Source organism: Carassius auratus, chromosome 50 (genome assembly GCF_003368295.1).
Source record: "Carassius auratus strain Wakin chromosome 50, ASM336829v1, whole genome shotgun sequence".
In the NCBI taxonomy this organism is placed as follows: Eukaryota; Metazoa; Chordata; class Actinopteri; order Cypriniformes; family Cyprinidae; genus Carassius; species Carassius auratus.
The window spans coordinates 2,883,114-2,906,849 of record NC_039292.1 but is presented as its reverse complement, the minus strand read 5'-3'; the positions used below and the strand labels follow the sequence as shown (position 1 = coordinate 2,906,849).

Here is a 23,736-nt window from a genome sequence, read left to right as displayed (position 1 = left end):
AATCGAGAAGAACAAATATCTGGCAGCGGCTAAGAAGAACAATAGTTTTCACCTCTGGCAGATTTATTTTCCCCCGTTTTAAGAATTAACCAATAAAAATCTAAAAAAAAAAATATACTGAGTAGATAATAAAGATTAGCACTGGAATACAGAGTGTAATATTTTTTTCTTCCCCAGATTATTGCTGATGTGAAGAAGCAGTGAGGAATCCGCTGTATAGTGATCATGCTCTCTGCCCTTTAACCTCTCAAATCTGAATATAGACGCCAATTAATCTAATTTTATATAGAGTATGAAGAGATCTGTAATATACTTGACTGTATGTAATGAGAAAATAAATTACTTAATGCAACATCCATTATTTCTTTGCTGGGTTTAAAAGGTTTTTTTTTTATGAATGATTATGTCATCTTTTATTACAAACATGAGTGCAGTATTAGCATTTGTATCAACATTAGAAATGTCTGAATGAATCAGAATCAAACGATTAAGTGATTAATGCAGAGATTTTCTTCCTTAAGGCTGTCCTTGTCCCGTTCGCAAATTACTAAAAGGGAAGAAAAAAAAGAATACATAGAATAAGTTCACAGTTTTTATGAAAAGCAATGAAATCCGTATAATCAAATGATAAACTTAATTGGTAACACTTTGAAACGGTCCATTAGTTAATATTAGTAAACTACTTTAGTTAAAATTATCTAAGAAAGAACAATCCTTCTACAGCATTTATTAATCTTAGTTGATGTTCATTTCAACATTTACTAATGCATTATTTAAATCAAAAGTTGTGCTAACAATGAAAAACTGTATTTTCATTAACTAACATTAACAAAGATGAATACAGTAATAAATGTATCGTTCATTGTTTGTTCATGTTCGTTAATGAATTAACTAGCATTAACTAAAGGACTAGTATTCTAAAGTGTTACCACTTCATCTTTGTAAATAAGTAACGGTAGTGAAATTAAAGAGAGAAGATTTAGCTCCATCATTAATCTAGACAGTCAAAGGGCTCAATCTGTATATTGTGCTCATAACACCATTTAGTTTATCATATAAACAGCAATATAAGTTAAAACGTAATAAGAATTAATTTAAACTTTGAATTCTTAGCTTTCACTGCGAACTACGTTAGCGATATCGCTAGCTATTTATTAAATCTGACACTGGCTGTCAACATAATGTTAAAAATGCTGAGTCTTACCTGTGAAAGATAACACCCCAAGATCTGTTTTTATTATCGTGTGACGGTTTGTAGGTGTCCAATCTGTCAATGAGTCTGGTATGTTTTCTTCTTTCCTGATGTGAGAGTTGCCCGCTCCAATATGGCGGCGACGTTGACGTGCGTTCGAGCGGCCAATATATTTCTAGGTATTTATATATCTATGGATAGACCAATCACAGCCGTTCGTGATTACTGGATAATTACATTTTAAAAGTTAAGTTTTTAAGAGACTTCTATGGCGGAGTTCAAACTAGTAATAATTTTAAATATGAATTATAATGGATTATCCGTTCTTGTGTAAATACTGCAAATAACCCCCCAAATCCTGAGACTTGTATGTGTCTGAATGTTATTCTGGTAATGTGGATGAGTTTTGCGGTTACTAGAAACTGACGACACTGTTTAACCCTTCACGGAACGAAGTTGCCATCTGGCAAGAATTAATTTCTACTCATTTCCTTGAGAGAGAGAGAGAGAGAGAGAGAGAGAGAGAGAGAGAGAGAGAGCGAGCAATATATTGCACTATTGGAATTAACAGGGCAAATTTTAATGTGCTGTTTATAAGTCATGACATTTGAATGTCCGTCCAAAACTATTTTTCCCAATGTCACCGTCATATATATATATATATATATATATATATATATATATATATATATATATATATATATATATATATATATATATATATATATATATTTCGTGGTTAGAACACTAAATGCACTCCATCAGATACTTGTTTATTTGACCGCCGAGCGGCGCCACAGACGCGACGCGAACCTCGCGCTGAACTGCGCTGCTCTCATTGTTCGTCGATCGTCGCGTCATGGAAAGAGTTACTGCGTTTGTGCTCAAAGTAAAGAAATACTTTATGAAAAACTCTTCACGGGCCTGTTGAATCACACCTCGAAGGAGATAATACGAGCACACGGCGATCTGAACTGGCTGTGTGGATGATAAAGATGCTTTAGCTCTAACTTACTTCTTATTCGTTTGTTTGCGGAATGCAAAGGATGCGTTTATTTCCCTTCTCTGTCTGGGATTCTGGGATAATGTTTTCATCTGGAATTTAGTTCAGCCTGACTTGCGAAACAGATGTTTTTGTTTATGTTTTTAAATATATTTGCAGCATGCATGATGCTTGAAACTATTTTATAGTTATTATGAGAGACTGAACTGGATGTGTTTGCCGGTGTCTCGATTCTGCTGGACGGGATTTGTGGATTTATCGGTTTATTTTTTTGCGGATGAAGAGAAGTTTTGTGGAATAATGAAACGGCATAAATTAAGGGAAGTTGGAGAGTAACAACCTGACAGTTGACTTCCAACATCTAAGTCTTGATTCCCAGTGAAACATAAAAGATTACTGTTGTCTTCTTTGTGGTCAGTAACTTTAAGAATACTTTATGTATTTATTTATATACCATCAGCCTCAAAACTGCTAGTTTTGTCAAAGTACTATGATAACATTAACATATAAGCAAACTTTTAAGTTATCAAACAGCCATGTTTTTGTTAGATTTGATCTCTGCAGTCTGATATGAGGTAAGGACCTTATTTTGTGGCTTTTTTTTTTTTTTTTTTGCATTTGGCTTGCAAAAGATACAAAAATGTCCCTGAGAGCCAAAGCCCTCTATACTTTCCAAAGTGAGAACAAGGAAGAGATCAACATCCAGGAGAATGAGGAGCTGGTGATTTTCGACGAGAACTCTGTGGACGGCTGGCTGCAGGGTGAGAACAGCCGAGGAGAACGAGGCCTGTTCCCCGCCTCGTACGTTCACATCATCCGGAACCGATCCGGGTCCAACCTGACGGATCATTCCCTCAGCTCACCTGAAAGCTCTCCTGGTAGAGATGTATCGTACATCCATGCGCCTTCCACGACCCTGCCGAGCGACGACGATGACGACTGGGACGACTGGGATGAAACCTCGACGGTGGTTGAGGATGAAGATCCTCGGAGAGGTGTTGGCGCCAATGGACATTCCCAAAATCCATATTCCAACCCCAACGTTCACTACCGGCCCAAGCCGTATATGGAGCGCCAGGACAGCATGTCCAGCAATAGAAAGGGCAGCATGGTGGGCAGGAACTTGAACCGATTCTCCAGCTTCGTGCGGTCAGGTGTGGAAGCCTTCATACTTGGCGACGTTCCCATGATGGCAAAGATCGCAGAGTCTTACTCTATTGAAATGGGCCTCCGGGGGCCTCAGTGGAAGGAGAACCCTCAGCCCTTCACTTGTTCCGTTGAAGACCCCACCAAACAGACGAAGTTTAAAGGCATTAAGACGTACATTTCGTACCGCGTCACCCCCAGTCACAATGGCAGGCCGGTGTACCGCCGCTACAAGCACTTTGACTGGCTCTACAACAGACTACTGCACAAATTCACAGTGATTTCCATTCCTCACCTTCCCGAGAAGCAGGCCACGGGACGATTCGAGGAAGACTTTATTGAGAAAAGGAAGAGGAGGCTTATTTTGTGGATGGACCACATGACCAGCCACCCCGTGTTGTCTCAGTATGAGGGTTTCGAACACTTCCTCATGTGTGCAGATGACAAACAGTGGAAGCTCGGGAAGAGGCGAGCGGAAAAGGACGAGATGGTCGGAGCGCACTTCATGCTCACCTTCCAGATTCCCAACGAGCACCAGGACCTTCAGGACGTGGAGGAGCGCATTGACTCCTTTAAGGTGTTCGCCAAAAAGATGGACGACAGTGTGATGCAGCTGACCCACGTCACATCAGAGCTGGTCCGCAAACACCTCGGAGGCTTCCGGAAAGAATTCCAGAGGCTGGGAAATGCCTTCCAGTCCATCAGCCAGTCGTTCCTGCTGGACCCTCCATACAACTCGGACTCCCTGAGTAATGCCATCTCGCACACAGGCCGCACCTACGAGAACATCGGTGAGATGTTTGCAGAGCAACCTAAATACGACCTGTTTCACATGCTGGATAAACTGTCACTCTACCAGGGCCTGCTGTCCAACTTTCCAGACATCATCCACCTGCAGAAAGGTAAACTTCATTTTGTTTAAAGGGAGAGTTCACTAAGAACTGACTTTCTTTTTTTTAACTCTAAAGATATTTTGAAAAATGAAAAATGTGGTTTGTTTTCGGTCATACGACAAAAGTAAATGGGGTCCAATGCAGGGTTTTTTTTTTTTTTTGTTAACTAAAACTAAAAGCATCAAAATAAACTTTTATAGCTTAAAATAAAGTTAAACTGAAAAAAAAAAAAAAAAATCTCCAAAAACTCCAAAAGTTGACTTTCAGAAAGTCTTTTTAGCCGAAATGTGATGTGTTTTGACATTTACTGGCAGTTAAGAAAGAGAAATTCCTGGCTCTGCTCCTGACAGGAAGCATCCTCTGCATTCTCAGTCGAAATCACAGGAAGTGAGGGAAATAATGTCATTAATCAGTGCAATCAAGACCAAGACATTAAACCTCATCAGATTGTGGCTCAGACAAACTTCCACTTTTATAAGGATCCTTTTGTGTAATGTCATAATGATGTTAAAAAGTAATCAGACTTAACATTTGCGGACATCCTGACACATGATGAAATTTTGGACACCTCTAAAATCACATCTTTCAAAGACACATAGTAAAAACTTAAAATGCAAGACAAGTTGATTGACATGCAGAGAGGGCTTCTGATTGGCTAAAAGGCTTCATAGAGATGGTGTAGTTTCTTAAGACGCCTGTTTGAGTGAAATCTGTCAGCCTTTTATGTGAGGTATTATAACAACGCTTACAGAACCTTTAATGAAACCCTGATATCTGAGAAGCTGTAATCTATGTGAGGTTTTAATGTTGTTAAACAGGTTCGTTAAACAGGTGCAGTTATGTGTTCAATGTGGTGAGGTCAGTAGATTGCTGAAGAGAACAGAAATGCTTTTTATCTTTATTACTCAGTTTGCTGAAGGCGTGATTGGTCACATGACCTAGGCACAAACCAGACCCCAGATTAAAGGTAATCATTTGGAATAGATTTAATTCAATTAAAGATGAGTGATTACACAGCTCTTAAATCATTATTTTAAACCTTTTAGCGTAGTTGACATAGCATTATGCTGAAGAATAAGTTTGAGCTAATCAAATAACCACCGTAAGCAAACCTTTTAACGTGTGAGTGTGTTGAAAGCAGGCCAATATGATTACTCCAGTTTCATCTTCACACCCTATAACAGTTATGACATGATTACTGTTCATGTTCAGACATAGTGGATCTCAGTGTACAATGGATAATGGTGTTTTTAAGGCCTCCTATACAGTAGAAGTCAATCAGAGTTTCCTACATTGCACTGCTGATGGCTGACACATGCAGATTTAGGAGCAGTGTTCTTGATGGCAACAGTCATTGATTTATTGTTGAATCAACATTGATGTTTGATTTAAGTCCAATATTTAAATTGCATATTAATACTGATATTGATTTAACTTCAAAGCAGAGTTATTTTAGCATCATTGAGATACTATTATAGTTAATATTGAGTTAATTTTTAAAAATGTATTTTTGCATTTTATTATTATTTTTATTTAAAGTTTTAGTAATTCACTTGTGTTTTTGTCATTTTTATTATATATTATAATTGGTATGTTGCTAGTAAAAAAAAAAATCAGTTGTAGATTTAGGTATTTTACTACTTAAAACAAGAAAGGTTGTCTCCAATGTTTATGTGTGTGTGTGATTTTATTTACATTTAATGTTTATTTTATATCAGGTAAAACATTTTATGGTTTTAATTTTAGTTTATACTTTTAGAATATTAAATAAATAACTGTTATATTACATCTTTAATATATTAAATCAATAACTGTTGCTATCTAGGAGAACATCGATTTAAGGAACTGTTTCTGGCTTACAGTGAATCTTAAAATGACTGAAAAAAAAACACTTTGCACAGTTATACATTTTGGAAGTTCTTTAAAACAACATTAAATGGCATTCTTAATGCATCTAATGTCTATAATGTGACTTTTCATTGTGTAAACAGAATATTTAGCAAATAATGTGGGATGGAATTAAATTTTGTCAAGATTTGATTGAATGGAAACATTTTAAGCTACTATATAGTTTGTATGAAACAATAATATGAAGGCTAATTTAAGTTATTCATTCACATCCCAGCCAAAAAGATTTAATCAGATCCACCATGGGACGACAGGACACTTGACCTGATGTCCAGAAGTCAGCTTGAACTCGACGACTCCCCGAATTAAAGGCTACAGAAATATTTAGGTCCTCCAAAAGCAGTGGGATATGAATTTGGCTTTTAATGGAGAACACCTCCTGCCTTAGCAAATAGGGGAGAATGAATAATACAAGAAAAAAACCAAAGGTGTTCCAGGCCTCGGGCTCTGCGTGTACAGTAGTCATGAACTCTTTGGCTTGTGTGGGTGTTGGTCTGATTTTATTGCCAGTAATACACAGTCACACACATACATCATAGTTGAGCATTTTTTGGAGAGATTCTTGTTGCTTTTAGGTTTGAAATAAAGAAAAATAACATGTCAGGGCAAGACCTTGAATTCCTTTATGAGGCTCTCATCGCTAGCTGGCAGGAACTGAGCCAGTTTTGTACTTCACGCATGTGTCTTAAATAATCAGGAAGTGTAAGCATGTGAGAATGAACAGGAGAGAAATACAGGACGGTGGGAAATCACTTCACACTTGTCCTATAACTGTATAGCAGCTGAGAAACTTGGACTTGATTTACTATGTAAACACTTACAGATTAATTAAGTGCATTGCATTAGATATCAAACCAAATGTCATTCAAAAATGATCCTACAGCATTTTTGAGCACCTATTTCAATTAATTGCATCCAGTGTGATTTTAAAGCCTCACTTCTGTAATGCTATTGCTAAATTACCCGTTGAATGCTCTTTGTAGCTTTACATTTTTTATGTTTTGTACTTATTTATACTTATTTGTCCATAATCAGATCAGTTTTCAAGTGTAATAGATGTATAAAGTTCACTTTGGCATCCCAGCAGGTAAAGTGTCACATTAGAAAGTATACAATTTGAATTTTAAAAAGCATATATCTATATTAACCTAATATGCTTTTTCTGTAAAAGTGTTTTGCTTGAGAAATGTGGTTGTGTGATCTTTTTGGCCCACCGGTATGGTTTGTTGAGAATTTGTCTGAGAATTTGCTCTGGGCTAAATTGAGCTGTGACTGTTTTTCCAGTCTAAAATTCCTCTTTGTGTCCATGGCAGTGCTGTTAGACATATTAAATGCAGCTCTGCATCTTCAGGTCAGTTATTCGTTGTGCTATTAACATTCATTTCACCTCAAACACTGAGAGAAAGCTCAGATCATACACTGATCCTGTTTCTTACTGCAATTAGCCTCATGTTATCCTAAAGTATATTTAGTTTATGGGATCAGATGGTGGTTTGTTTAATTTAGGAAATGTGTGGTCTGTGGTATATAAAGAGCTACATTGGTTTTTGTTAACTTGAAGTAACCTATCAATAAACTATGGCTTTTGATTAGGCACTGACTTAAAAAACCCCGGAAAATCATTTAGGTGTCAAGTGGAGTTAGGATTTGGCATGTTTTCCATTAGAAAACCTCAATACATTCCCTCAGAGTAAACAGAAGTCATATGTACTACTGTTTATATAGGGATACAAGTAAACAGTCACTGAGCACAGAAATGATGTGCGGACAGTTTATGGATGTTCAGGTTCCTCTTTCAATGGCTCTGTTAGGACAGTAGCACACACACAATTAAGTTTTGCTTGATTGAAAGTACAGAACAAGAGGAATTAAATATACCCTGCTGAAAAAAAACTGCATATGCTGGTTAGGTATGTTTTGACGCTGGGATGCTGGTCCTTTGATGGTTTATGCTGGTCCTTTGCCACCACATGACCAGCATAAATCATCAAAAGGACCAGCATAAACCAGCAAAGGACCAGCATAAACCAGCAAAAGACCAGCATAAACCAGCAAGGGACCAGCATAAACCAGCAAAGGACCAGCATAAACCAGCAAAATACCAGCATAAACCAGCAAAAGGACCAGCATAAACTAGCAAGGGACCAACATAAACCAGCAAAGGACCAGCATAAACCAGCAAAAGACCAGCATAAACCAGCAAAAGGACCAGCATAAACCAGCATAGGAACAGCATAAACCAACAAAAGGACCAGCATAAACCAGCAAAAGGACCATCATAAACCAGCAAAAGGACCATCATAAACCAACAAAATGACCAGCATAAACCAACAAAATGACCAGCATAAACCAGCATGGGACCAGCATAGGAACAGCATAAACCAACAAAAGGACCAGCATAAACCAGCAAAAGGACCATCATAAACCAGCAAAAAGACCATCATTAACCAGCAAAAGGACCATCATAAACCAACAAAATGACCAGCATAAACCAGCATGGGACCAGCATAAACCAGCATAGGAACAGCATAAACCAACAAAAGGACCAGCATAAACCAGCAAAAGGACCATCATAAACCAGCAAAAGGACCAGCATAAACCAGCAAAAGGACCATCATAAACCAGCAAAAGGACCATCATAAACCAACAAAATGACCAGCATAAACCAACAAAATGACCAGCATAAACCAGCATAGGAACAGCATAAACCAACAAAAGGACCAGCATAAACCAGCAAAAGGACCATCATAAACCAGCAAAAAGACCATCATTAACCAGCAAAAGGACCATCATAAACCAACAAAATGACCAGCATAAACCAGCATGGGACCAGCATAAACCAGCATAGGAACAGCATAAACCAACAAAAGGACCAGCATAAACCAGCAAAAGGACCATCATAAACCAGCAAAAGGACCAGCATAAACCAGCATCCCAGCGTCAAAACATACCTAACTAGCATAAGCTGTTTTTTTCAACAGGGTATTCCAGTGGTTTATGGTCAATGTTAATGTGTAGCATGTCTACGGTCCATTAGTACATCAAATTAACCCCACTTACAAACCTTTGCTTGCTGAGCATTGCAAACAAACTGAGGAAAACCAGATGTTTTAAACTACACAAATGTATGCAGGACACTGATAGTAATACAAATGTTTTTCAAATCAGCATATTTGAATGATTGGACTTGTGATAGTGCTTGTGCAAGTGCCGCAGGTTTGAATCAGGCTTGCAGCATGTCGTCTTTTCATTTCTAACTCTTTAAATACACATGCATTTTGATTGAAATTGGATATTTTATAATATTAAGCATGGCTTTGTTGAATTCAGTCCTGTAAACTTGAGCGATCAGAGAGTATGTGTGGTAGAGGTCAATGCTGGGTTGTGCCTGGTACAGCTGGATGCTTGTTCCTGTCCCTCTGTCATGAGAAATTCACCCTATTATTTCATTGTCCCCTAGGTTAAAGGAATGCATCTTGGATTTTTTTTTCTTTGCTCTTTGTAACAGCTCAAATATACTCCAACGTCTATTCAGTATCCAGCAATTTGGGTGAACTGACAGCCTGAACTACACCGGTATTCAGAGGTTAATAACAGAGCATACGTACTGTAGTAAATGTTTTAAAAAACAGTTCTCCTAATTATGACAGTATACCATAATTTCTATTTTCTAATTTCTATCTTTTTATTTCAAATTTGTCAAAATTGATATTCTTCATCTCATAGTTGATTTACTAAAGCATTTTCTCTCATGGGTTGGAAATGGCCTTACTAAATAATCCTATTTATGAGAAAAAAGTCAAAATCGTGACAAAAATGACTTTTTATTTATAAGTAGAACCGTATGTCATAATTTTGATTTAGTATGTTATAATTTCAGCCTTTTTACTATAATTGTAATTTACTAAAACTTTATTTGTTTTCTAATGAATCGGAAATGGGTTTCCATGCCTTAGGGCAAATGTGTAGAAACTGGCCATTTTACTCAGTGTGGTTACGAATCATTTCCAAAAATAAATATCTATTCGAACTATGACCTTGTTTATGGGGAGACAATTTTGTCTTACTTTAGATGCTCTGTGTGGGCATGCAAACAAGAGGCTTTCATTTGACTGTACTCATTTGTAATCTGTCATTCTGTGAGCTGAAAGGAAATAAAGCAATGAACTGAATGAACACAGAGAACACAGGGCCAGACTTCCTGTGTCTGATTACAGGTGTGTACACGCATTGTCAAACACTGATCTCTGATCAGCCATTCATGCTGGGATGCGTCACGCTTTCTCTGATATTCTGTCTTTCTGTCTGTCTTCTGTGATGCTGATGGACACAGCATGTGATGATTTAGTGGATCTGTTGGTTCATGCCTCCAGATTCACTCATATATCTCTCTGTGAGTCGTATGACTCAGCGGCTCCATTCAGATCTTAGATTTTCATGAGTGTGTGTGAGTGGTGTGTTCTTTCGCAACAGAACATGAACACTAAGAACCAGTTAAACTGGAAACGTCAAACAAATCTGAGACAAAAGGGACTTTCATCTAACAAATGAGATCAGAGATTTGTTGAGCCATTACCGGAGTCTTGTTTGGCCTTTGTAATGTAGAGAAGTTGTTGCAGAAAGTGTGATTTAATCAGATTCGGTATCTCTAATTCTTAAAATATGTGTAAAATTTTGTATATTTATGTATATTTGCACTATATATGTAATTTTTGTATAACTGGGAAAAACTGCATAATATATAGTACATATAATTATCCAACAAGTTATATATATACAAGAAAATATATTGGAATTCATAATATTTATTTATTATAATTGTCCAATAAATTGGATATATATATATATATATATATATATATATATATATATATATATATATATATATATATATATATATATATATATATATATATATTTTATGATTATGTGTGTGTGTGTGTATATATATATATATATATATATATATATATATATATATATATATATATATATATGTATGTATGTATGTGTGTGTGTGTGTGTGTGTATTTGTGTGTAAATTTTAACCACAACTTTGTCTGCAACATCATACAGTATTCTTTGTTTACACATTTAAATTATTATAAAAATATGTTGTTAAATATATGTAGAATTATTTAATAAGTAGTATTTATATATATGTACATTGCAACCACAAACTTGTCTGCAACTTCATATGGTCTATTTAAAATGTTTTATAATGATAAAATATGATATTAAAAAGGTTATATGTAATATTATTTAATAAGTAAGGTTTATTTATTTATTCTTTCTGTTTGCCTAATCAGTCTAAGCAAGAGGTTTCCTTAAGTGCAAAAGGTTGGTAAATAAAAAAAAAAAGGTAATAATTAATCAATATTAAATCTGTTGAATTTTGAATAGTACAAGCTTAGTGGTTTGCTCAAAATGTTATTTAATAAGTTATTTAGAAAGTTATCTTCAGTGTCATTGCTAGTTCTTGACCAGTGGTTTGTGCATATTGCTACAATATTTTCAAATTTCTAAAACGTCTTTCAATTTCACTCCGTTTTAGGTGCTTTTGCTAAAGTGAAGGAGTCTCAGCGTATGAGCGATGAGGGGAAGATGGACCAAGAGGAAGCGCATGGCATTCGTAAACGCTGCAGGACTGTGGGTTTCGCCCTGCAGGCCGAGATGAACCACTTCCACCAGCGCAGGGAGGTGGACTTTAAAGAGATGATGCAGGCATATCTCCGCCAACAGATCGCCTTCTACCAGCGTGTAGGTCAGCAGTTAGAGAGAACCCTTCGCATGTACGATAACCTCTAGAGCCTTTTGCCTCTGGACTGAAATGGAGATACAACACATCTGTGGACAGATACACAAGGGTTTTTTTTACTCCCATAGTTGGAATTCCAGACAGGATTGTTTTGCAAGAGGAACAGGACATTCTCGCTTCTGCACTTAAAAATGTCACTTTTAACCCCAGAAACCAACAAAACAGTTGCCTTTGATAGACTATTCATGCATATCTTCATATTTTGAATTTTATTTAAATATCTGATAGATCAAAGTTACATATTTTTTTTATTCGATACTTACAGAGTCAGGTGTGCGAATGACGTTACCTGTGCTTTAGCAGATGCTAACCAGACTCTGTCTGATCATGTGATGCAAGATGTTTACATAATAGTTTGCCAAAAAACTTTTATTACAAATTATTAGTTGTGATACTGCCTTATTCAGGCACACACAAAAAGTGTCAAATGCTGAATGTTGCATTTTCTATTTATGGCTTGTTGAGTTGCTCCACCCACACTGAAATCTCATTGGTCCAAAAGCACAAAAAAAATAAATAAATAAAAAAATTTCAGTACAAATATCTAATCACTTGAGAATCAAAATGATGTAAGAAAACGAAGGAAAAAAAATAGTTTTTGCCTAAAACAAGAAAAAAAATTTGCTAGTAAGGTAAGAAAAATAGTAGTATTCCACTTTTTTTCTTGCCTCATCAACAGATTATTATTATTATTATTATTTTTAAGCAATAACTTTTGATATATTTTTTAGAAAACAACTACTTTTGCTTTTCAGGTAAATGCATCATTATTCAAGAATGTTTCGATATTTGTACTGAAAAACGACTGAAATACTAAGCAAGAACATCATTTTGCCATCAGAATAACTTAATATTACATTTATTACTTGGTCTGATTGGCTTGGATTTGTTGTTTCGTGCAACATATCGCTTTCAATGACAAAGACAAAAATATGATTTGACGCTTTAAAACAAATTTGCTTGGAGTAGGTGAGCAAGAAATAAACCCACATAACAGGTTCATATGTCTTCTGCTCACATCCAGGAAGTTTAATCAAATAAAATGTTGTTCCAGCTCTCCTTCAGGTAGAAGAAGATTCATGCGGGTCTGATGTGATACCGTGATCAGATGTGACAGTCATACATATGATAGTCATCAGTGATTCAGATGAATAACACCAGGCTTCTTCCGCACCATCATTCGTGGTCCGGTACTAATTTATCCTAGTGCTATTTAGACATAACGTGTTTTTGTGAATTCTTGGGCAAGAATCTCCACCCACAGACTCTGTATATCAGATGGAAACACTTCAGTATTAAATGTTTGTTCAGGGTGTTTCTAAAGCAAAAGGGAGCTCTTATCCTCCTCCTCTCCTTTTTGTGTGCCCTCAGGAAAAACTTGAGAGGACTTTGAGCTTATGTCAATGGTTTTTGTTGTAATTTCCTCACAAGTAGGCTTTATTTTTAGTTGTAGTCGCTAGGTTTAAGGGGTACAGAGGTTTGTGTAAAATCTCAAGGCTGCAATCTAAGTGGTTAAGAGTTGTGATTTTATTTGTATTTTTTTACACAATGCTTTTGGTTTAACTATAAAACCTCTCAAGTTTCAGATTATGAACTTGGATGTTAACCGTTTGCACACTTCGTCAACTGAGGACCAAAATGTAAACTTTTAGGATTACTGATGTTTTTCTTTTTACATGTGGAGCAGATTTTCTTTAATGGAATAAGATTATTAAAAAAGCTAACTGACTTTTTATCTCACAATTCAGACTTTTTCATGCAATCAGGAATTTATATCTCTCAATTCTGACTTGTTATAAACACACAGTTGTTAGTTATATAAACTTGAATTTCTTAGAAAACAAATTCAGAAAAGTTGAGATAATTATTATTATTTTTTTGGATGGAAACAAATAAGTCAGTATTGTGAGATTTAAACATAATTATAGGGGGGAAAAAATCTGAATGTAAAATTTTTAACTTGTAATTCTAAGGAAAATGTCAAAATAATTTTTTTTCCCGCTCAGAATTGTAAGCTTTGTATAAAAAGTCTCAATTCCCTTTTTAATAATTTTATTCTGTGGTGGAAACAGGCTTCCATAGACTTTGTCTCAAACAATGTATCAATAAATAAGTCAACATGGAATCAAAATCAAACTTGTTTACTCTCGTAATACACACAAATGCTATTTTTCAATAGATAAACACATAAACATACACATATCCCAAAATATGTTGCATTTTGAATGCATTGCAAACTGCATTTCATGTGGACTTTAACATGAACAACCTGAAGAATATTTTTAAGTCTTGTCTTGTGGTTTGCAAAAAAGTGTTTGTTTATAGTTTTCGAATCAGTCAAAGCAATGCTGAGTGTTCCCATAAAGCATTTATTTTCTGGTAAATGGGAAAAAAATGCAGATAAACAAAAAAGCCCCTGCTTCCAATGCTCTGGAAAACCTTGGATCATAAACAGACTGTGTATCAGGGTTGCGTGTGTCCACTCGGTGACTTCACTCACATTCTGGGATACAGCTGAGGTCAATCACAGCAGAGGTCCTCACGCTTTCATACCAGAGACAGTTTTCCATGACTTATCAAAATATTACATTTGCTTAATGATCTTTTAGCATTCTGTAGTGGCAATGTCACATCTGAAGACGGATTCGACACACTCGGATAGAAATAGATGTTTTAATGAGCTGAAATATCAAGCAACTAAAAACAACAACGGCGGAAAATGACAAAACATTTCTTGGGGAACGGCAGACCTCACACGGATGATTTCAGACTTTTTTAGGACGCGCGAGACTGCGTCCAGCACATTGCTCTGTGTTTACTCACTGTAAGGAGGACAGTAGAAGTCCTTTAATGTGTAGATTTGACACTTTATACACATTCTGGTGTCCAACAGGAGATCTGAATAAAGAGACCACAAAATGCATTCAGTTTCTTTACTGGCTGTATTTTTAGGGGCCTTTTTTAAAATTAAAACTTTATTGGCTGGCACAGATTTATGAGTAATTGCATTCTTTTATGAACCAGTTAATAAAATGGCACTGAAGTAGCAATGTCGACAACATCACCAGATAAAAATACCACATTGCCTTTTAGTTAACTCATTAGGGAACATGTGGGCACATAAAATATTGAACATTTACATGTGAAATGTATTTTCATAAAAAATTAGGAACATCACAGACAGTATAAAACTGACATACAAAGTACTGAAACAATTTAACAACAAATCTAATATAATATTTTAAGTTATGATTAAACCTCACTAAGTTTTTCTATATTTGTGCTAGAATAATAATTAATATATAAGAAAAATTCATCAATATATATGTATTTTCAATTAAATATTGTTTTATTATATTCAATCAATTACATTTGTATATCTTAATTCTATATATCTCATAAATAATGAACTTTAAATTCATTATATATATGTTACATACTATATAGTAGTTTTATTCAAACAAAAAAAAATATTGATCACTGAATCCACCTAAATACAATAATTTACAATATACAAAATATATAATGGGTTAAATCAGTTTATAAATAGCTCTTTTAGGTAACAATTGCATGTCGCCACTCTTTAAAGTGTACTTATGCATTTTATCACTTTAAAAATCATATATTGAATAAATAGAGTATGTCATGAAAAATAAAATAAAATGCAGTTTTTAAATTATTCTTTTTATTCCTTAACAAGAAAGCAATCAAATACATCTCCATCAGTGTTTGTTTTCAAAATTCCCTAAGATGAAAAAGTAAAAACACATAAAAAAAAATAATAATAATAACAAAAAACACATTCTTAACCTGAACAAGATTCCTCTGGAGGTCACAGCCTTATGAAGACAGATCTGAAACTGCCAGGCATCTTGTGAGCAGATGAACAGCTGATATAACAGGGGTAAAATGGTTAGAAATTATGATAAGATTTAGATAATAGAACTCCTGAGTCACGAGATCCTTTTGATTAAATTGGATTAATATAACAATTGTAATGAGCTTAAAGTTAAGTTAATTATGAGCATTTATACGATTTCTTTTCTGAACAAATCTACGTTTGCTCTTACAAAAGCCCTTCAGCCGGGGCTGTGACCCCTTCAGTGAACACATCCATAAATACTGGCTTCAAAGTTTCTCGATGTTTCATCCAGAGCTTGCTCTCTTTTTAAAATAATTCATCTGGATATAGGCCAAAGGTCTTTTGGCTTCTTAAGGTGGAATTATAGAGGAACTGTTCAAAATCAGCCTGCAGGAACACAGAGAAGCTGTCACGGTGATGTAATGATGATCCAATACCAGTGCTGGGAAGGTGCCTTTGGAAATGTAATTGGTTACAGATTACAAGTTTACGTAATAAGTAGTGTAACTATTTCAGTTACTTTATTAAAATATAATGTTACTGATTACATTTGATTATTTTCTGATTACTTTTTGTGTTTGTCACTCTTCAAGCTTGGAAAAACAATCTTTTAACTTGTAATTCCTCCCCCTGCTTCATTTTGGTTTAGTCAGTCATTTTCACTTTTCCATTTGCCCATGTATTGTGTATATTTAGACTAGTTATGTGTTTGTGACTTGGTTAATAAAACGTCGTGCACAATACATATTTCTCTGCTTCTGCTTGAAGATCAACGTCCCTAAAACGATTCCTTATTTTCCTCCAATGCATTAGTACTGTAAGAAAGTTATTCTATGGCCATTCTTGATATAAAATTACACTGAATGTTCACTGGACGAAACAGGTTAGTTATTTGTAGTATAATTCTGCTACAGTTACTTCTGGCAGCTGAGATGAATAATTATAATTAATTATGAATGATTTAATTATTAATTATTTTAAACTAATTTGCAACAATAGCTAGTATTCACATAGTATTCACAAACAAACAATTTGGAAATATACAGAATATAATTTTTGTCATTGGTTTGGATAAAAACATATGCTATAGGAAAAAGTAATTATTAATCTAATCCACAAACGTGTCACAAAGTCACTATTTTAGTTTAGATGCCGATGCAACAATGTGCTTTATCACATATTCATTCTGCAGAAACATCAAGATTATGTCAAGATGAAGATGTTATGATAAACGTAATCCATTTTGAATAATTCATCATGACTTTATAATGTTTTATAAAGGGGAAGCAGACGGTTACCAAACTCTGCAGATGTAGAATATTGGGTGTAAACCAGATTAGAGAGAAAGAGAGAGAGAAAGATGAGGAAATGTTTGGACCACACCCCCTAATTGTGCGACTTTCCTGAGACTCCGCCCCTTGTCTTAATGCCAAGCAAACATTCCCAGAAGACAACAGTCACTTCCTCAGAACACTGAGCCTACATTCCGTTGTGCCTTCAGATCTTCTTCAACAACAAACTCAAAATGTCCTATTTTCTCAGTCTCTTTCAGTTTTTTCATGTCTCATATGAGGGCACGAACATCTGTTAATCAAATCCTGTCAGAATTGAATAAAGGACAATACTGGTGGACAACAAGGGCTTTTAAAGGACCTCAACACTATTTTTTGATGGTTGCATGAGAATGAAGACACCTCCTACAACATACACTTTAAAACCAAACATGCCTGTGGAGAGATCTGTCATAGGGACTAAGAGAGATGCTGGTGTGCACACAGCTACACACGCTATTCACATCCACTTTAATGCCTCAGCAGTGAGATCATGGGACAATAAGATTCTAGAGCAGTGAAATGATTGAGCAGTGGGATTACATGCAGTGAGATCATACGGCAGAGAAATGCTGATACATGCAAAAATGTGTGGCCATATAACACGAGGTTCTAGAGCAGATTCATGAGCGAGGTTATAGAGCAGAGTACTTCTAGAGCAACGAGGTTGAGCGTTTAAGAAATTAAGAAGTTGAGCAGAGTGGTTATAGAGAAGATCATAAAACAGCAATTGTGATTTAGAAGAGAACTGATGTTTCAAAGCGGAAGATTCTAGAGCAAGATCCAATTTCCTGCAGAGTTTAGCTCTAACCCTAATCAAACACACCTGAGCATGCTAATCAATGCCAATCACTGTCTTTAGGATCATTCGAAAATCACAGACAGGTGACTTTGATCAGGGTTGGAGCAAAATTCTGCAGTGCATTGGACCTCCAGGGCAAGATTTGAGGAAGGGGGCTCTAGAGGAACAAAGTTAAAGGGGTCATATGATGCGATTTCAATTTTTCTTTGGACTGTTACAATCTCTTGGTGCATAAAGAAGATCTGTAAAGTTTCAAAGTCTAACATCTCAAATCGAAAGAGATATTCTTTCTAAAAGTTAAGAGTCAACCACTCCTAAAACGTCTCGTTCTAACACAACCCCCACGTGTCTACATCACGAATTGGAAGATTTGCATAACGCCACTCAAATGTTCATGCAAAGAAAGAAGGCATAACTTCTGTCCTCGCTGTTCTCATGTTCTGGAAATGCTGAAACTAGTTTTGCCTTTCAAGAAAGGACACAACTAGAAATCAGTTATATTTACAACACTGTTCCAGAACGGTGGAAATATTCATATGTGCACAGCACATTTTGCTGAGGACAAGGACTTTTTCCTGTGAGAGTAGCCTACAATGCCAGGGTCTGTTTCTATAAAGTAGGGCAATTCCAACTCTGCAAGGACAGTCTGGCGTTTCTGACACACAGTCTGTAAGTACGTTTTCATATGTAAAGGATTCACCAATGATGATTCAAACGCAAGTTTTGAGCAGTGTATAGTAACTGTTAAGGCCCTTTCACACCAAGTACAATAACTATAAAGATAACTATTAAGATATAGTTCTAAAAAAATTCGAAATATTAAAGAATAGCAGAGTCCACACCACAACTATAACAATAAAGACAGAGAAACAATATCTTTAGCCTCACTTTCAAAACGTTTTTTTTTTCCAGCTGATGAATGATAAAAAATTGACAGCCAATCAGAATCCATCCTGCTGTAACAAGCCTGAGAATCTAAAGCGGCAGACAAGTGTGCACTTAGAATAAACAGATGATATCGTTCGCTGGTATGGAGGCTAATATAATTATCTTTATTGTTATTGTTCTTGGTGTGAACAGGACTTTAGAGCTTGTTGTTTGTCGTTTCTCTGATCACAAATGCAGACATGGTTTTATATTTACGAAGCGTGATACGCAGCACGATATGCAATGCGTAAAAAGACAGTATAAGTCATTATAATCAGTAATTATGTCTCCACTGCAACAAATGCCTCGTTTGTAATGGGTTTTATTGGTTTTGTCTCATCATGTCGGGACACACAGCATCAGAGTGTTAATGGGCATCACACGCTTGAGGTATTCATCCAAACACAACACACCCGATAGCTGGAACAAAATCATAGGACCCCTTCAAAAAAATCTGATGGACCCTTTTTACAAGACTGTGATGCCGCATTTCACGGTCATCAGCATCCTCAAAAGTTTTTCATATATGTATTTTTTTTTTCTATAAAAGCAAGCAGAGCGGCTGTCACTCTATTTAAACCCTGCTCCAGTTTGAGTCAATAACATTGCTGCCAATGAGCCACTGCCTTGTTCTTTGCTGATAAAATACTGGGCGTATTGTAGGGAAAACAGAGAGCAAGATACAGTATATAGCCTGATCCTGCTGTGACAGGATGTGTGGTGACTCACCATCTTTATTTTTTTTTACGAATTCTTCCTCGCTGTCTGTGGTTAGAGAATCCTTAAAGGGGTCATCGGATGTGACAGGCACTTTTACAAGCTGTTTGAACTGAGATGTGTGTTGGCAGTGTGTGCACACAACCACCCTATAATGATAAAGTCCACCCAGAGTTTTTTTTTAATCTACTAAAATTTTACCCCTTTCTCAGAATGAGCCGATGTCAGATGCCTGTCTGTGTGATGTCACAAAACAGGCCCCTCCCATGATTGTTTGATTGACAGTAGTGTTCCAGCACAGACTGGACTGGGTTCTTACCTTAGACCCGCCCTGAGTGACTGTCATCAGTCCAGCATTGTTTCACCACTAGAGCAGTTGTAGACAAGAATGACTCCTAAGTGATTGAGGTGTTTTGCTGTTGGATGTAATAATGAACATAGCAGTCGTCATTTACTCCCAACATCTGAGCCACTGAAGACGCAGTGGATTACATTTGTTTCTGAAGGGTATGCACCCCTGATCTACCTAAATGGATCTATGTTTGCGCAAATGATTCGTGATCCATCTTTACCAACAGAAGAAGTGAGTGTTAAGTTTTTTAATGAATCTTTGCAAATCACTGGCCTAATAATGTGCTAATTAGCAAGTTTCAGGATGAATGCGGCTAAAGTTTACGATCTCTCAGAGAGTGGCTCCAAAGAGAGGGGCGGGGTCAGCAGAGCTCATTAACATTTAAAGCGTAATGCAATAAAACAGTGTGCTGTAGACAGAGCTGTTTCTGACAGGGTAAATACGGTGTTAGGTATATTATAACCAAACCATGTTACAGAATTTTTACAGAAGACCCTAAAGAACCATATCAACTTGTGGAAAATGGTCATCCAAAGACCCCTTGAAAAATAAAGCTCCTTCTGGGTTTTTTATTTATTTATTTATTTACTACAAACAATCATTTTCTTATGAAGAACCGTGTTTCACTGTAGAGGGATTTTGAGGTCCCATGAATATATGAAGAACTTTTTTTTTTGTTACATTATATGTTGAGATGGTTTAAGTGCCTTTCCAGAGCTCAGATCTTTTCTGTTATCCAAGAGCATCCCTGAGAGCAGCACTATAGAAACTAAGGTCTCTGCAGTTCAGAGACAATGACGACAAGTCTCAGATCACATACCCAGACATGTAGATTCTAATAGAGTACTACATTTAATATTTCCTGCTGGATGCTTTCATCCAGAGAACATTCAACGTTAACTACCCAATTTTTAAAAATCTATTAATGTATCAGACCATCATAAAAACTTGAAAAACATAAAAAACTTGATTACCAGACGATTTCACAGATTCTGAGGTGACCTCAGATGGAAACATGGGTGTTGTAATAGCAGACTGGAAGTAGGAAAGGCTAATTTAGGGGTTGGAAATGTTAACACATTTGCAGGATGTAAAAAAAAAAAAAAAAACAGAACTGTGAGGCACATTTCACCCAGACGGTATGTACAGAAGGAGAAGGGACCCTTTTATTTACTAGTTTTGGGTAAGGGAAATATATCAACTGCCCTATTACTGTTGTTCAAATGTATATTTATTGATTTTAACAACCCCTATATCTAAGTATTACACTTTGTCTAGGCAACCACACTGCAACACTAAAAGCCTATGTATTTGTTTTAAATAAAGCGCACTGATTTTTCTGCATGCACAGACACACACACCCTAGCATTTATGCATCTGACCACTGACAAGCGTGAACTCTACTGACCCGCTCTTTTTTTTCTTGACGCTAACATCTGCCTATCTTTCTCCAAGACAGAAAGACTCAGCAAAACATGAATCCCTTCTGCATTTCTATGCAAATGTTTCCAGTTTCAGTTGCATTTGAAATGTGCAAGGCAGCAAACAGCACCTGCATCTACTGACAAAAATGTACATTTAATTCTTTTTTTTTTTTAAATAAGGGTCAGTTTTCAGATATATTTTATTATGGGTCACATTTTCCTACAATATTTTAAATATTAATAATAAATCTTCATATTAGTTTCACATTCATCAGCTCTTTTCTGAGACTGCAGACACTGTCAAGCTGGAATAGAACAGGGCCCTATTCTTAAAGTGATAGTTCACCCCAAAAAAATTAACATTTTGTCATAATTTACTCACCCTCATGTTCACGTTCTTAACCTGCATGAATCTCCTTCTCCTGTAGAACATAAAAGAAGATTCTGAAGATTCTTGGTAACCAAATAGTTTCTGGTAGCCATTGATTTCCATATATTATTTCCGTAACATGGAAGTCAATGGATACCGGCAACTATTTGGTTACCAGCAATCTTTATAATACCTTCTTTTTTGTTCAGCAGGAGAAACAAACTCATACAGGTTTGAAACAACATGAGGTTGAGTAAGTGTTCTTTTTTTTCTTCTTTTTTTGTTGACGAACTGTCTCTTTAAGAACTCTTGTCTAGGAAGATTGCATGACTGTGCACTTTATGACCTGCTAGTACAGAGCTCATCTAAAATAGCCAAACCCCTTAATTAAAAGAGGGTTTACAAATAATTTTGCCTTTGCAGTGTATATTTAAATTATTATTATATTGATACTCATTCTCAAATATGTTCAATCATTATGCATTGTAACAAACTTTAAAAAAAATAATTTATATAATTAAGAACAGGTGTTTACTTCTTTCTGGGTTTCACAATTATTTCAGGCGGGCATGGTGACTGTGTTTGTAGCGTGATCTGATTGGCTGGCTGAGCTGAGCTGTTTTGACTGAGTCAGTTTGTGAGACACTTCAAAATAAAAGTCTTTTAACTAGCAGATAAAACTGTTAACTGTTAATTTTAAAATGTTTTGTAACATGCAAAAACAGTCATGTCGGCTACAAAACAAGCATATGGAGTGTTTGACAGAGTCTTATTCCAAAGAAAGCGCTAAGAATGTCTAAGAAAGCAAAAATGCCGCTGGTAGGAAAGAATGAGCGTCTATGAGAGCTCATATAATACTGATGGACACCCTTGCGCCATCTGCTGTTCGAAATGAATCACAACAAATGGCTGATATTTGCATTAAACTAGATCGTTAAATTGTGTTCCTTAAAACCTACATTAATAATAATATTAATAATCATCAATTTTTACTTATTTAATTTATTTTTATTTTATATTATAAACATCAAATATGCTAATTGTAACATGTTATGTAACATACAAATATATGGAACACATAATTCAAGAAGCAAAAGCAAACTTCTTTTATTTTACATTTTATTATAGGGACATAGCTAATGAATCGCATTTTCACAAACTATTATGAGAGCAGAAACTAAACTGAATGTAGATGCTAGAAATAAATAAACACTGGAAATGAAAACTCTCACCCACAAATGAAATCATTGAAAAGCTGGAAGAAAGTGCATTTTGATTATTATGACAGGTTATGTGATCTGACATAATGTATTTACAAGCAAACAGGATTCAAAAACACAAAAAAGAGGGTTGTACATGGTTTTGGGTTTAAGGTCGACATATTCCCATAAATACCCAGAGAACAAACACCATTGATGTCCTGAGATTTCATGAGATCTCAGTTCTGCTCTGCAGAAACACAGATAAAAACGTCTTTAGAGGTCTCAGATGGGATATCATAGCCCCAGAGTATGCAGTTAATAATAGCTTAACATAGAAAGGGAAAATCAGATCAACAGTGATATAAATTCCATATGCAGTACCTTGGGAACGGATCTTGTCTCTATATAATTAAACTCTGGAATGATGAGGAAGAATTGGTCTATGATTACAAGGAACATCACTATAGTTAGATAAGAAAGGCCAAACAATTGATTAAAACATCTAATTAAACTGTCCAGCCAGTGACAGTCCAGATGATTAACTGCAATTCAGAAAACCAGTGACAAATGGGAAGTCATTCTGTAAAACATTTATTTTTTTAAGAAAAAGAAAACTCTATTCACTCACTTGCTCAGACCCATATGACTTTATATCATCTGTATAACACAAGTTATTTAGAAAAATATTCAGGCCACTGTTTCCATTCAACAGTGTCTAACAATCCCAAAAAGTATCATGAAATATATAAATTCAATTTCAGTGAAACAAACTATGGATGGTTTTTAATG

General features: G+C 35.7%; 1 protein-coding gene across 1 annotated transcript; it reads left to right on the top strand.

The window, feature by feature from the left end:
- The first annotated feature begins 1,996 nt into the window (after positions 1 to 1,996).
- On the top strand, positions 1,997 to 14,946 carry LOC113066642 (sorting nexin-33-like). The gene is made up of 3 exons (XM_026238578.1): positions 1,997 to 2,608; positions 2,828 to 4,243; positions 11,697 to 14,946. The coding sequence occupies exons 2-3, from the start codon at positions 2,836 to 2,838 to the stop codon at positions 11,948 to 11,950; spliced, it is 1,662 nt and encodes a 553-aa protein (XP_026094363.1). The 5' UTR covers positions 1,997 to 2,608; positions 2,828 to 2,835; the 3' UTR covers positions 11,951 to 14,946.
- Positions 14,947 to 23,736: the final 8,790 nt, after the last annotated feature.

Bases quoted from the DNA above. Each gene is read 5' to 3' on its own strand.
- LOC113066642 (XM_026238578.1), top strand. From the start codon at position 2,836: ATGTCCCTGAGAGCCAAAGCCCTCTATACTTTCCAAAGTGAGAACAAG. The intron at 4,244-11,696 runs GTAAACTTCATT...ACTCCGTTTTAG, and splicing joins CATCATCCACCTGCAGAAAG to GTGCTTTTGCTAAAGTGAAG.